The sequence below is a fragment of the Aptenodytes patagonicus genome, chromosome 2 (genome assembly GCF_965638725.1).
Source record: "Aptenodytes patagonicus chromosome 2, bAptPat1.pri.cur, whole genome shotgun sequence".
NCBI lineage: Eukaryota > Metazoa > Chordata > Aves > Sphenisciformes > Spheniscidae > Aptenodytes > Aptenodytes patagonicus.
In genome coordinates this window covers 74,385,185-74,402,012 of record NC_134950.1, presented here as the reverse complement: position 1 = coordinate 74,402,012, position 16,828 = coordinate 74,385,185, and the positions used below count along the sequence as shown (strand labels likewise).

Genomic DNA, 16,828 nt, shown 5'->3' with positions numbered 1-16,828 from the left:
GAGGATAGGTGGACACTACATGTCATTCCAAAAAATATACTGACCCTGGAAGAAAATGAAGAAGCACCTAAGCAAGCCAGGAAACTTGACAGCATTTTCCACACCACAAGCAACAAACGTTACTGTTAAGAGAGATCAAGACAAGGCATCATTTTTTTAAAAACAAGACAAAAAAAAGCAGAATGTTTTTTCACTCGACATCACAGATACTTATTTGGAAAACAAAACAAACAAAAATCAACAAGCTAACATCAAAGTAAAGCCACACAGACCTGAAGAATTTATCTTGCTTCAGCATGACTCATGAACCCATTTCCGCTCCTAAATCCCCAGTAAAATGCCTTTTTGCAATCACCATTTGTGTGTTATAATAAAAAGATACATTAAAGAACAAAGATCAGTAGAATGCAAGGAACTATCATGAAATTTCAGGTGCTGATCTTGCAGCTGCCAAGACAGCAGGCCTTGCTTATCTTTGCAGGCAACTACAGATGCTTTAAGTACATGAGGGGGTTTAACTGAATGAAACATTCCCTATTTTAAGCATTTACAGAATTTTGTGACAAAGGGATTGTTCTAGCCCCTATTTTCCATCCTATATAACAGAGGCCATAGGATTTTTTCATTCAGAAACTCAGTTGTCCTAGACGCAGTGTAATGAATGATTTTAAATCCTCAAGGATGATTTAAACCTTCATCAGTGAGATTTTTCCATTGGTTAATTAGTTTTAAAACATGTGCCTTGACTCTAGTCCAAATTTGTTCAGCATCAACTTCCAGCCATCCGGCATTGACATTTTTTCCTACTTGAAAGGAGGACCCTTTGATTTTTAAATTCGCTTTTCCTTAGAGTTTGACCAATCCACCATCAATAACCCTGTTCTTGGCTAAACTCCAAAGATGGAATTTCTTTAATCTCTCATCAGAAGGAAAATATGTCAGGCCTCAATCACCCTTTTCTCTTGTTTCAGGACTTTTTCTACTATCCAACATACTTTTCAATGCATAAGCCTCGGGACCAGCCCAATTATTTTCTCAATTCTCCTATTAATGCCGTAGACATATACCTGGTACACCTGGTCCTTTTTATACAACCAAGGACCATATTTGTTTTAACTGTCATCCAACACCAGGAATTTTCATCCTGTCAGATATCTATGCTGAACCATAAACGCCTTAAAGAGGCATTTGCTTCCAAAATACAATCCTCATAACAGATGTATAATCCTGAATACATCACCTTGCATTTGGCTCTATTAACACGTACATTTCAAAATGAGACCAGTTTGACATGTAAGCAAGATTTCTCATGAGCAATTTCTACCTATCATTGCAAATACTGAGAGTTACCACATTTAACCTTCAAATAATTACAATTTTTCTTCCTATCTTGATATACATCAACAACATTGTGATAGACCAAAACCAGTTTTTCACAGGAACCTACTGGAATGCTTTCTAGAACGAGTATTCTCATTTCTGCTTTCTACAGTCACTTGACTAGCGTGTAATCCATCTAGTTTTCCTGTGTGTTACCAATTTTTTAATCTTGACGTTATTTTGACATGGTGTTCGCCAGCTCTCACAGGAGCCTACCAGGTCAACAAAATTCTTCACGGTCAATCAAAACGAAAGTATTTTCTTTGGCAACACCTGCCATGTGCATGACTGCCCAGAAGACAGGAATCCCCTTTATCAAAGGATCATTTCATTTTAGTCAAGGAATTATTTTTCATATTTTATTTAATTCATGTGAACATTCAGAGCACTTCTACTTTTAAAGATAGGCCATAAGTGTAGAAATAAGCTGCTGTATCTAGGAAGAAGAGAGTGTCTTTGCTCTGTGGCCATGGATATGGTGGATTTTTCCCAGCTGGGAGAACTTACCCTCGGAATCCTTTTCTTCAGATATTTATTCCTGAGAGATAAAGTGAGTAACGACATTTGAAAGTGCACAGGCAAATCTGATGTTCTCGTACAGGTACTGAAAAATTTCCATTTAGCTACTTAATAACTACCAGTGCAAGGTAGTTCATTCTGACCAGAAAATTAAATACACTGGAAGTTTGTGTCACCACAGGACATTCATTTGCTCTCATAAGAGACCAGAAGTGCTTTGAAGGCAAGCTTTTTAATGCCTGTAAACCAGTGGCGATGGCAAGCAGAGAGGCAAATTAATTGCCGTCTCCGTAGTTATATTAGGAACCCATAGGCATAAGGTTGACACTTTCTCAGATAAATACGGCTGGGAGAACATATAGGACTTCATTAATTTGCAATAATTGGCAATACTCCAAAGAGAAAAATCAAAATTATTTCATCCCTGAGACAAAAAAATTCTTTAGTTTAAATCTCCACAAAGAAACTGGCTTTACAGTGTACAGGCAGCTTACGCTTTGTCAGGATGCATAGAAAAATGAGAGTACAGTAACCACTGCTAGAACGATTGCAATAGTGTATCACTGACAGTCTAGCTACAACTATCTACTAACTGTATTTCAGAAAGCAATGTTAGTTACAGACCACTGAGAAGCATACAAGAAAATATTTGACATTCCCAGTGTGTAAGCTTCTGAATTCCCCTGCCACTGTCTCAGTTCTTGAAAGTCTACAGCAAAACCAGCATTTGATGAAAGCCAGCAGCCTTGCTCTTCACAGAACAGAAATTTCTTTGAAGAATTCTGTAGATTAACAACTTTTTAAGAAAAAAAAAATTAAAGAAAATCTGACATTGCTGCCTCCTGATGGGGATATATACTGGTTATAGGCTTTTACTCAGACATCTGAACAGGAAGCTGTGATTTTTACCTGGTTGAACTGAAATGAGTAGAACTGAACTGTCTCGACCAAGAAAAAGGTCCAGAACACCTCAGGGAAAGATGATTTTTTTAGGACCTTTCTTTGACAGGGGTCTAAGCAACTATTTCCTTTGATAAAAATCAGATCTAGATTCCCTTTCTGAATTGTACAGGCTGTTTTTTTGAAACCCATCACATTTAAGCAAAATCGTACAACGGGGCCACACCACATAGTCCTCTTGGAGCATCATACTGTTCTCACTGCAAGACCGATATCCCCATTGTCACAAAACACAGCACCAAACTCCCAACCAGAAAACATAAAATTATGAAGTTACCCTTTAATTATCAATCAATATCATTCAACTCTTTTGTCCTATTTTTGGAGATCCACAGACTTGTAACCTGTATGTGGACACTGTTGGGGAACTGCTATGCCTTGACACCCACTGGACACGTGTTATTTTGACATTTAGCCTATAGAGCCATCCTGTCACCAGTCCAATGCCAAAATCCCTGTGATGGTTCTGGCTGGCAGAGCTGCCATCTCCTAACTTTGCCATCATTCATTCGAGTTCTAAAGCTACTGAGGGTAGGTCTTTACTTGAAAATCCCCCTAGTTTGATAAACCTGCCTGGATAAAGTCTCCATTAAATAGTAATTATAAACATATACATCGTTACCACTCATTGACTGTGGTGTCTTAGAAAAGATTCATTATTTAAACCGTAACAGGTCAGTTACCTCTGTTGGTGAAACAGAGGTAGGAGAGAATTACATGGAAATACTTCTTTGCCACGGTGCTTCTTGTTAATCTGGCAATCATTAACCTGTTTGTACCATTAGTTACTCATTAACTTCTAAATCTCCATAATCAAATGCTCTTAGCCTTTCAATCCATAATCCCAGACTGGGGGTAGCACGTTTAACTCACCAGCATAAGGGTGAATATGCCTCAAGAAACTGCTAAAGTTCAAACAAACCAAAATTACCAAAGCATGCCTTTTCTAAACAAGCCCAATTACATTCACAGCCCTGACAACAAAGAGAATTTTATTTCTTCGGAAAAAAACAAGAAGGCTTTAAATCAGGCCAGCCAAGATTATGTGTGAGTTTCCCTAAAACTCGTCAGACAACTTCAGCTGAAAGATACTTATCAACAAATTATGAAAGTACCAAAGGTTCTTACAAGTTTTATCACAATGGTCTTTTCTCAGCTGTTCGTCTTCTTAAGTAAAGAAAAGCAGGTGTTTGACCAAGATAATATTGGTTTTATTTTTTATTAATAGAAAAGATTAAATTCTGGTAAGAAAGGCAAAATTGAAGCAAAGAGCCTGTTTTAGTTACCCAAGGTGTAAGGATTTGATTCTACCTGTGCACCAAGAATGCAAGTGTGTGCACTGTTCTAGGTCTACAAGAACAAAACCCACAAAACCCACCCCACACAGCTGTTGGTACATACTTGGAGCCCAGCTTTCACCTGCATGCATTGCAAGTGTCTTCAGCGTTTAACACCGAGTCATACTGAAGGGAGAAGTAACTAGCTGAGGGAATGGATGGAGTTTTTTTATAGCTATTACCACAACATAAAGAATTGTGTAGAAACAGTGGAGGAGTCCCATGTGCTTCATTTTGGTTGTGCATTGCACAGGGGACCGATGCAGTATTCCTCCCAGGCAGACCATCAGCTCTATTACATGTGGTCACAAACACAGTTTTGGATGGGGTGGCAGTGAGGGCAACGTCTCCATGAGCAGCTTTCAATAATTGTTGCTGCTTCCAGGCTTTTCCAGATACACAGCCTGGTCTCAGTGCTACTCATGCGTATTCTTAGCTTCCTGCTGCACTGGGTACTGTGCTCCTGTCCTACACACCTATGCTCAAGCATATTCTAGTCTAAGCACTGGGGAACATGGCACAAATTAAGAACATAAAATAAGGAGCCTAAGAGACCAGTAAGGGAGTTTGGGAAACAAATAAAAATTAAATTATCCTTTGCTTCATGGCTCCCATCCTATCTCTTTCTCTGCTCTTCTCTGCTCCAAGGCAGCAGAAACCTACGCAACACATTACAAGACGGAGCTCTGGAGGATGAAGAACAGTTGGGGTTTTCTGTGCTTAAGACAGACGGTTTCAGCCCTACACGAGGCTGTGCACTCAGCTGCAGCCACCAAATCAGTAACTTGTGGCAGGTGCTAACTTTCAGAGATACACCCCTCTTCAGTTGAGCAGAGCCATGAATTAGCTGTTTCCTACCATCGCTGCGCACCTGCTAAGTGCGTTTCTTGTGTTTTCCTTAAACCACCTTGCATCCACCAACTTGACCAAAACGCTTGCGAGCGTGCATGCTCAGAACTTCAGGGAAGTGGAACCGGATCCTCGAAGAAGTCGTCAGGGTCCATCACAGCACAAAGAATGGCAGCATTACTATAATTTCAAAGATTACCTCATATAAAGAAAAAAAAAAAGGAACTACTTGCTATGATGTGAAACATGAACTTCCTTGTGAAAAGTAATTAGCGTAGAGTAGTTTCTGATTTGGGACGGTAGAGGAAAGCTATTAATTGTTTGATACAAAGCTACGTCAAAGGATGCAAACATCCTTCAGTCGAAGGTAAGAATAGACAATGTTTCATATGGAAACTCAATTCTTTTTACATTTGATAAGTTAGAATTACATTATCTATTTCAGTTGCAGCATGAAATTTTATACGGCAGCATGAGATACCACCTCGGTGTTTTTCTGAGCTGCTTTCATTCTTCATACTATTTTCCTTGTTATCATTCATTGTGTGTTTGGATTGATGTCACCTAGAGGTACTTGAATGTCTAGGGTATTTTTTTCTCAAAACGCCAGTTGCTGTTTTTATGAGTGGTAAAGCCAAAAGACTGCAATTGCCTTGTGAACGAGGGACTTTAATGTTCACAAGATTAAAAAAAAAATAATCTTACCAACTATTACTTTTCAGTGCTGTTTAATTAAAAAGCAAAACTTAAGTGTATCACTACAGTCTTCTGAAGCAGCAAGAGTGAAAACAGTTGAAAGGAATCTTTGGAAAGTTTGCAGTGTTCAGTGAAAGTTTCAATCTGATTTTTCAAATGGAAGCCATTGGCTGTGTCTATTCACTGTCTAGGAAAAGATACTCCAGAACCTTACAAAGCAAACATCTTCACAGCTAATTGTCCAGACCTGAAGCTTCATAAAATTGTCTCTTACCATCATCAGTCTACTCAAGTAAATGCACCTGAACTATACGCTTTGAGTGTACCTACACATAAACGCCCATGGACATACAAGGGAGTGCATTTTGATACAGGCAGACATGGTGTTTAGTACGGCAGTCGTTTGCTTTGGCCTCACTAAACAGGGAGAGGAAATTCATGTGTCACTGCTCATCTTGAAAAATTTTGAAAGATAGATTAGAAACCAACCTAAGATAAAATTTTATTCCAATTTATAACACATACAACAATAATTATTTCAGAATGGATGAAAAAAATGCAACATACAGTAAAGGCTACTCTTCCAGGTTTAGTTCCCACCAGTCCCAAAACCACAACTGATTTATCTTGAAAGTAGCAACCAGCTACTTGCCACAGATTTCTTCTCACATTTTAATTAAATGCTAACAGCTGAAACCATCTGATGGAGGGGCTTTTACCACCCCTTCCCCAGCAATTAATTTTTAAGTGCTAAACAAATTACAAGCAGCAGAACTAAGGAGGGAATGGAGAAGGTGTAAGGCCTTCAGAGGCTTGCAGATACTCAGTGCATGTCTTCCTCAAAAGTGACAGAGGCGTTGTAAGAAACACTGTGGTCCTGAGTAGGCAAAGCTGACTCTGTTCTGAGGTTAAAAACAGTTTTTTTAAAAAAAAAAAAAAAAAAAAAAGGCCATCAGTATAAGAGAGAAATTAATCTTCAAGGAAATCTACTACAGTATAAATTACTGTACCAGAAAATCTTCACTTATATTAACAAGCCAATTGAATTCTCCAAAGAATAAATTTGTAGTTTGGTAGTCATGATGACTTCTTATAACGAAACAATTATCTTTCAAATTATATCTCTAGTCAAGGTCAAAATACATCGGTAACATATTTCTTTCAGCACATTTTTTGCCTACGTGTCTGCCTGGTAACTCTTTCATATTCTCTACCCTCCCACCCCCAAAATATTAATGAACTACATTGGACATATACCTCCTGAACTATTTTGAAGGAACAGTTGAGACTGAGCAAATCGGCTGCTTCACCGGTGCTACATCATTATAAAGCTTTATCTACTATGGGTTCTGAACAAAGCTACTTATTTTCTCTTAATAAAAACAAGTACTGTATCTGCACATTAAAACCACTAAAAAAAACCCAAACGAGAGCTAAGGAGTTCTCACAGAAGTGCATGTGCTTCGGGCTGCCTGATTACAGATGCATGTGTTTTGGTTACAACTTAAAAGGAATTCGGAGCATCTTAGAAGACTTGCCCCAATTTTCAAAAAAAATCATTATTACATTACTAGCATCAATTGCTAAAACACCCCCACCTTGTATGCACTAAACTAAACAAGGTTTGATCCCTTCAGAGAACTAAAGAGATATTACCCAAAATTGACTGTGCTATATGAATTACTTCAAGGCAATGAGTCTGGTCACAGAACAGCGAGAGGGATAAAAAGTGGAACACCAGCCATCTCTCTTTTTAAAAGGTGTGAGCAACCATGCAGGGAGGATTTGATCACTTTTGCTTTATAGTCAATAGAATGGCTGAGAAATTGGTTGGATGGTTGCATGCAGAGGGTAGTGGTCAACGGCTCAATGTCCAGATGGAGACTGGTGACAAGTGGCGTCCCTCAGGGGTCCGTATTGGGACCGGTACTGTTTAAGATCTTCATCAATGACATAGACAGTGGGATCGAGTGCACCCTCAGCAAGTTTGCAGGTGACACCAAGCTGAGTGGTGTGGTTGACACGCCAGAGGGACAGGACGCCACCCAGAGGGACCTGGACAAGCTCGAGAAGTGGACCCATGTGAACCTCATGAGGTTCAACAAGGCCAAGTGCAAGGTCCTGCACCTGGACCGGGGCAACCCCCGGTATCAACACAGGCTGGGGGATGAAGGAATTGAGAGCAGCCCTGCCAGGAAGGACTTGGGGGTACTGGTGGATGAAAAGCTGGACATGAGCCAGTAATGTGCGCTCACAGCCCAGGCCAATTGTATCCTGGGCTGCATCCAAAGAAGCGTGGCCAGCAGGGCGAGGGAGGGGATTCTGCCCCTCTACTCTGCTCTGGTGAGACCCCACCTGGAGTACTGCATCCAGCTCTGGAGCCCTCAGCATAAGAAAGACATGGACCTGTTGGAGCGGGTCCAGAAGAGGGCCACGAAAATGCTCAGGGGGATGGAACACCTCTCCTATGAAGAAAGGCTGAGAGAGTTGGGGTTGTTCAGCCTGGAGAAGAGGCAGCTCCGGGGAGACCTTCTTGCAGCCTATCAGTACTTAAAGGGGGCTTATAAAAAAGATGGCGGCAAACTTTTTAGCAGGGCCTGTTGCGACAGGACAAGGGGGAATGGCTTTAAACTAAAGGGGGGTAGATTTAGACTAGATCTAAGGAAGAAATTTTTTACACTGAGGGTGGTGAAGCACTGGCCCAGGTTGCCCAGAGAGGTGGTGGATGCCCCATCCCTGGAGACATTCAAGGTCAGGTTGGACGGGGCTCTGAGCAACCTGATCTAGTTGAAGATGTCCCTGCCCACGGCAGGGGGGTTGGACTAGGTGACCTTTAGAGGTCCCTTCCAACCCAAACTATTCTATGATTCTATGAGAGTGATCTAAAATTATGCTTAGACACTAAACAACCATTTCCATTCCAGAGAGTAAGCCATAATGGAAGTAACTTGAATTACCTACAGCTGCTGAACGTAAGCTTTTGTAGGGTCTGGACGCGTGGTTGTGTTACTGCAGGCAGTGTAGCAAGTTGCCAGACGTCAGCTGAACCTTGGTTACTGTTGAGGCACATGTCCTTCCTTACCCCGCGGAAAATGTGAAGAAAAAAAAGAAAAGTGCGGCTTCTCTCAGTGAAATGAAGTTATGCTCAGGGACTGCAGATCCACTGCCGTATTTGTACTTCGTCTCCAGCAAACCTGTTACTTCACCAGATTAACTGCCGTCTTTGTGGCTCATTCCAAAGATCTCATCATTCAAATCAAACTCAGTTTTCTTTACTTTAACAGCATTTTATTTCAAAATATATTAACCATTCTGTGCTTACAAAGGACTGCAGTGTGAATACAATATTAAGTTAAAAGCTTCTTAAACCTGCTACAAAAAACTTTTCTATTGGGAAGAGGGCTGGTGCATACAATCAAAATTACTTAGTTTAAATACCTCTGCAGTCTACATGAGTACTTCTCAATCTTCACTCACACATTCTGTTCTGCCACAGAGGGACACAGGGGTTATATTTTCAATATTATACATGCAAAACCGGGTACAGTACCAAAACCAACTATGGTAACATTAGTTTTGAACATAGTTCCATTCTGAAAATGTGTCACATGTACATTTACAGACAAAATTTGTATCAACAGACAATAGAAGTTATTGCTCCAAATCCCCACAGGTTCTGGGTAGGAATGCACGCTTTAGAACAACCCGCGCTCTGTAATGCAAAAGATCTGCTGTTAGGTTTGAGTAGGGTCTAGCCAGTCTTAGGGCCCGATGTCAACAGTTTCTTTGGATTTGGTTTGGTAAAAGTTACCAAAGGGAAAAAACAAACTTCCCTAGTCTTCCGACCAAAACATCAAACACTAGTTAACATTATTTTTATATACATATATAGGTAAACACCTAACTGTTAGTATAAAAAGTTGGTTTCCAACCATCACTGAAGCATAGAAAATTTGTTTTTAAAGGTAACAATCTGAACAAATTGTATGCTCACAGAATATACCAGTGATGACACTGGAAACTGAAAACATTGACCTACACAGCCAGTAGGTTATAAACAACGCAAAATTATTTTTTACTGATACTTCTTGAAAAAGCTTCAGTTTTGGGCTGAGACTGGCAGAAAGGAGGCAAAAAATTTGGATTCTGTTTTTCCAACCTTATGGCCTGGATGTCAGTTCTTAAGCTTAATGAACTTTTGTTCTGTGGCTACTTTTTAGCTTTGTGATGCCTCTTACATTTAATCTACACTGACACTGTGAATAGTTACTTTGACTTTAGGTCCTCATTGGATCATTGTATACAATAGTCAAGTGGAAAAAAGTGAGGCTAGGAAAAAAGAAATCAACGTTTTTGCTTTAAAACCATCATGCTGAAAATTATTCAGCTATATACACGGATGCCAGAGCACTCACTCTGCCTTATTAGCTTGCAAATGCATCCTGCTGCAAGCAAATATGCCCTGCTTCTAACTCAAACCTAGCTTCGGTATCGCTACATAGTGCTATATTCAAAGAATAATCTTTAATTCAGTGCAACATGAATTATGTTTGTCCAAGTCCATCCATATGCAGAGCACATCAAGGATGCATTTACTTGCCAATTAGCAATTCCTTCCCAAATTGGACATATTATTTCAGTATGGACATTCAAAGCATGCCCTTCAGGTCCTGGAATCGATCCCAAAAGAGGATGAAGCAATACTCTCATGTACTAAACCAGCTTCAAAACAAGGTGAGGTGTGGAAGAAGTTAAGAGACGGGGGAACTGAAGACGTATTTCATGACCTATTAATTTTGGCAGCTCTTTAGTGGATTGTGTGCAAATACTTCCAGGAACAGTAATCTCTTAGCAATGGATTACTAGATGGAAGAACAGCTTTTCCCGACTTTATATTGACTACAGCAAAACAGTTCTAGTCACCCTACCAGTATTTCCTTGGTTCTTCCCCGACGTTTATCAAGTAAACATTAATTCTACAAAATGTTGCTTGTTTTCACTAAATACAGGCACAATTTTGTTCTCAGATATCTTTAAAAAAAAAAAAGATAGGAAAAAATTTCAGTTGAAATCTGAATAGGACATACACTGCTCATATTTATATAATGCTGCATATCGGTATATACACTTACAAACCCAGTGCAGAATCCCTGAATATGCTCGTCACTTCTGGCATTGTTTCTGGTTTCAAAATACCAAGTTCATTTTCCACATTGCAATTTTTTTTAAATTTCCAATTTTATCACTTGAAAGCAATTTTGGAGAATTTTACCATAAAGCATTAAGGTATTTTCCTAAAAGTGACAGATAAACAGTATCAGGTTAAAGATCAAGCCTCCTTAACGTTAACTGTTAAGAGTTTTAGGCAATTCTAGTTTTGTAGAAATAGAAATAAGAAGGGAATTGCCAACGTATTCTTCACCAAAAAGCGTAAGAAATAAATAATAATAATAATAATAATAATAATAATAATAATAATAATAAACAACCCTTTGAAATACAAGCCAAGATAGAGTTTATAAAGATGATGCATCCATGGATTTAAGAGATGCCAGCTGTCACTCAGTGAAGATTATTTAATTGGGAAACCAATTTTCTCTTGTAAAATTGCAAACTTCAAGGCAAACAACGGCATCTCTAGAAGAATGCTACCTCCATTATTAAATATAATGAATACTAACTCCAATCTCAACAGCTTTCAGCACCTTCTGAAGGAAGTTGTAGCTGTTTCCAGAGGTAGTATCCATAAAGGTGGCACTATCTCCAGTGGCAAACTTAAGCCAATATAATATGAACACAAGGTTTGAGTAAAGGCAACTGTGGGAGCATCTTCTACCACTGATGCAAAGCCATAGAGTCTCAGTAGAATAATGGTATTTTCCCATCCTCAGTATATCAGGTCCATAGGAGAGGCAGCACTCTTTGCAGTGTTCTGTCACCAGTACTAGGGATCAGCAGCATAGCAGTTCTGCTGCTGCTTTTACCGGGGAACAATTTTATCCAGTTTTGTATTTTCAGGCTTTCTGAAAAACAATGTTTAACATTGCAACCATACACCTATTTCAGAAGTTACACCGATACCCACAATGTGTAATACTGGAGACAGAGTCTAATTTTCCCTACACAATGCTTTTTTCTTATTTTATTCAATTAAACAGATTATGGATTTCCTAATCCAATAATCACTGATAAAATACACATAAGTATACCTTCCTCCCCAAAGTCTTCAAGAGAAGCCACACAGTCCTTGAAATCAGACAAGCCTAAATGTACCCTAGATGAGCTGCAAATACATACCATTGCGCATGGAAATATCCGACTGCTGTCTCCATTATTAGATACACGGGTATCAACTTAATTTCTGAAAAATGTATATCGTATATATGACTATAATGTTAAACTTTAAAAAAAAAAAAAAAAAAAGGCAGTCTTTCAAAATAAGTCATTACTGCTCCCAACTGGTCACAGTGCATCTGTGCTGAAAGTCACATATTGTAGTAAGGCTGGCAAAATGTGCCAGATTCTCGCCCATTGCAGTTTGTTGCTTCATGTATTCAATTAAGCCAGTATTTACAGTGACCTGAAGTTAACATGCTGGGCTGTAAACTGGCACACAGTCACTTCTGCTAGCTCTGCTACAGCACGGTAACGTTCAGCTAAGGTACAGGAAGGGGAAGAAGGGCTAACTTTGTGCAAAAAACAGTTACCACTAGCCCTTTGGCACTACGCTTATTTGCAACAAGCCTGATTTGCTAGAAGAGAATGTAAAAACCAGCACAATTGTATTTTACAGTACCATGAGACCACATTGTCTTTGTTTACTACAAGCATTCCCTTCTGAATTCTAAACTGTTTTTGTTCAAACTGAATACTAAATGTACTAAATACAAGTAAATACCTGCTCCTGGAATGACTGTTTACAGTAAAGCTAAAGACCATTAACTTCTTGCCTATAAGCATTATGAAAAAGATGGTCTCTCCTAAGAAAACTGTAGTTTAATGCCACTACAGAAAAGGGTGTGTGAGGAGTTCCTCCTCCTCCCCCCCTTTTTTTTTTTTTCCTTTTTTTTTTTTTTTTTTCTTTTTTTTGAGACCCACAAGCCATCTAAAAGCTTATCCCACGGAGCTGCTGCTTGCTTTTGCAGATGAGGCAATATAACCAGGAACTGGTACGTTACAATGAGCAGAAGTCAAAATGACCAGTTTGATTATTTTCACATTAACGTGAGATTGATCTAAATGAAACTGTTCTTGAAGAGGCTGAGTCTTTTCAAAAAAGAATATGGATTGTTAAATATGCAAGGACAAGTTTTTCTATTTCTACTGGTAATTAGACACTAAAGACAAACCGTAAATAATCAAGGTATGTTTTTCATAAGGTGGTGTTTTGGGATTTTCTGTTTTTTCTTTTTTAAACATGGCAAAATTCAGTGAGCATGTCACATTCTAAGAAGCTATTATTGGAGGGTTTGTTTCTTTTTTTCCTTTTCTTTTTGGCAGTATACTGTTACTGTACCACCACTAAACCATACAATTGGTTCCTCAATCAGGCATAGCACATAGCATGAGCTCCCTAAGCTACAGTTACTGAGAATGACTGTACTACGGATGGTTCTTCATGGCAAACCTTAGCTGAATTTGAAACGGGAAGCATCAATATGAAGCCTCATTTAAAAGCAGGACCAACTAACAAAACCACATCAGATATGAATTCTCTGTACAAAATGATTTCTCTTCACGTTGGCAAAGGAACATTTCAAAATAGCAACATATCTTCTCAGCTGATTTTACTGATTTGCCACTGTTGAAGATAACTGTGTCTGAAAGACTATTTTAATCTTCACGGCAGAGACCCTTCTTTGATCTAAGGAGGTCGGGTGAAGGGGAGGGAGAAGAGGAAAACTTAAAAACAAACAAAAGAATGCTTTATAATGACTCTTTAAAATGACTATGTTGAGTACCATAGGAACCTGAAAGATTGTCTCAGAAATAACTGGGATAGCAAACGTGGACAATAGAAATGTCTTGACCAGTGAGTAAAGAGGAGCAATGGAAAACTAGAAATACATTAAAGATGCGTATTTCTTGCCAGTAATCTTCTTTAAATGCTGTCTACAAGAAGCTATAATGAGAACACAATATCAGTGCAAAATTCTGAACTAAAAAAGTAATATAATAAAGAAGTTTCCCAAGTATCACAGTGGTCTCATTCAAGCTGGTTAGAATGTTGGGGGAATACTTAGGGACAGTCTCAGGTTGTCATCCTCCACCCTAGCCAGCAAAAATTATAAAAACGTATTTCATTAAAGCTTTTATGTGATCCACAAAACCAAGGAAATTAAAATACAGGACAGTTACTTAACTCAAGCAATACATCCTTCCTATTCAGTTAGTTGGAACTGATGTGTAGGTCCTTCAGAATTTAAAATACTACATGGGATGTTTCTGTCTTTCAATGAACTCGAGTCAAACTGCTAAATCAAGCCTGAGTCTGTCCTCCAAACACATACCTGCAGGTTTGCAAGTGCAAAAACAGCGTGCTTGAAACCCCCCATTTAAGCATAAAATTTCATCAGTAAAATTGCAGTGGCTACTTTTGAGAATCTGAGGAGTACGCTATTTGTGTCTTAATAGGCAGCCTGTTTATTGCAAACCTGTACCAGGACTTTCTTGCTTAGTAAGTATCAGAGTACCTTCCAATCACTTCCTATGGCAATGTAGTTTTAGAAACAATGTAAAAATACATGCAGTATCATGAAAATAGGAGCCTTCCAAATCTGTCAGCACTTCTGCAACTTGAGTAAAACAAACATCTGAGTTACCGAGAGCTGTTTGTACACAAATCTTAGATATCCTTATCCCTAGATAAGAACAGGTTTTTGTTCCAACAGTTGCATTACCGTCAACAATAAATGCAAGGCATGCCTGTATTTTGTCTAACTCACTATCAATCAAACTCCGAAATAAATTCAAGGGAAATTACTAGAAACTGGAAGGTAGTTCTTTGGTTAAGCATGTGCATCTGCTACTTTGTACCTAGGGCCTCACTGTATTTGTGGAAAAGCTGTTCAAGTACGAAATTTCTACCAAAACCCCCACTTCCTATTTATAAAAAGGATCCATTTATAAAGATCCATTGTGTCAAAATATTTCAACAATCAGTACAAAAGGCCTTAATTGTCACCAAAACTGCAATTTAAGCAAAATTACGTATGGAAGAAAAACCCTAGAGTAGTTTGATGCTGTGACCTAGGCAACACACCATTTCAGGAATTTAAGAACTTTGTTTATTATTAAAATCTATCTTATATATTAAGATATATCTTCTTAAGATATTTGGCCAGAGGCTTACAGGGGAAAACCACCAAACTAAACTAAAACAAAATCCATGCTCTCTCTCCTTCCTCTTTGGAAGTAACTTTTCAAACAAATTTAAGTTTAACTGAACTCAGCCACAGCATTTGAAAACCAACATTAAACAATCCCCATTCAGCTTCTTCCTATTACCGGAAGTAGACGTTGACAATCGTACATTACCTCTGCCTGAAAACACTTAAGGCCTTTGATTAAATTTAGTTGACAAGATGACTCCACTGGGATGGTGAGTAAGCAGCAAAATACTATCAGATTTCACTGCAAATGAGGGCAAGATTTAAACTATTTAGACAACTCCTCCTATTTCAATATGAGGAAAACCCACATTTAACAATTTGCATGTCTACTAATTTCAGGAAGATATTAGAAATACCAGTCTCCAACAACATTCAATTTCAGTGTGTGTAAGAAGATAGTATTTAGGTGTTATTATAAGTTACAGATGATGGTCAAAGCCTCTAAGAAATACTTCAAGGAGCAGCAAATAATTATATTCTACTTTCGTTTAAGAGTTGAGTGGTTTACACCTTTTTTGCCACCAGATTAACTGAGAATAAATATTTTGGAATTAGCTTTCTTTAAAGCTACTACAATTTAATAACACAAATAACCCAATAAATAAAAGCCAAGTTAGTCATTTCAGCAGATAATGACTCCAGTGGATATACCTGTCCTCTTAACCATTCTTTTTAGGAAGACAGAAGGTCTTCAAGGTCTTCAACAAGGCAGTTGAATTGTGTGTTAGTATGCAAAGCCGTGGGAAGTAGACATTCTCTCTTGAAGAGGCAAAGTGCACAATAACGCAAGGCCAGCAGATGTTTGAGAAGTGGTTTCTCCTAAAACCCAAGCTATGCTTCCCTGTGAACTGCCCCTTGGCACAGCTGGAAAAGGACAGACGGCCATGGCTGTTGTGAACTCAAGACAGAAGACAGCGATTCTCTCATGTTGAATAGGTGCGGCACAGGCACCTTCATCACTCTGCAGCCGTTTTCATCTCCTCAGGACTCTCTCTAGATGACCTGGGGGGCGGGGAAAAAAAGAAGTAAGACTCCTATCCGTTGAGCAAGTACAAATAGCTAGTCTCCTACAAATGAAACAGGAATCACACACGCAAATTTTTGCGTGTACTGTGGGAAGCTCTGTCTACGGCGTAAACAGGAAGTCTTGGAACATAACTTCTACAAGTCGGAGACTACAGACAGGTCCAATTAGTGGTTTTTCTCCTAAGTACCCATATGAAAGATGACAACATTATTCATGTGAATGAAGCAAAGGATTATTTCTGACAAGCACAGAATCCTCTTTAAGATATATGTATAATGAGCTAACCTATGTAATTGAACAAGACAGTAGAGACATTAAAATGGCTACTGTCATTAGTAACTTCACAATATGATTTCCAACTCTAATTAAGCATTCAATTAGGAGTTTATTCATCCCATTCCTAACTGCACAGTGTAAAGATACATTTCTATATTCCACATTTGGTAACTTCAATAAAGAGATTAATCAAGATCATACTTTTAATGGAATAATGGCATATAACGTTATCTCATTTTTTAAATTCAAGTATGCTTATTTGTATTTCACAGTATTGTACAGTAACATAAAAATGCAGTATTTGCAGGCAGGTCTTTTATTAAGGACAATCAACACTGACTATTAGACATCCATGAATAACAGTTTTACACAGAAAAAAGGACGTTCAATCA

General features: G+C 38.6%; 1 protein-coding gene across 3 annotated transcripts in view; it reads right to left on the bottom strand.

The window, feature by feature from the left end:
• Window positions 1–11,204: 11,204 nt before the first annotated feature.
• The window catches only part of TMEM245 (transmembrane protein 245), a 94,741-nt gene continuing 89,117 nt past the window's right edge, over window positions 11,205–16,828 (bottom strand). For all 3 annotated transcript variants that reach the window (XM_076330236.1, XM_076330232.1, XM_076330233.1), the window contains one exon: window positions 11,205–16,135. In XM_076330236.1, the coding sequence (XP_076186351.1) occupies window positions 16,090–16,135 (46 nt within the window). In that variant the 3' untranslated portion in view covers window positions 11,205–16,089. The remainder of the gene's footprint in view (window positions 16,136–16,828) is intronic.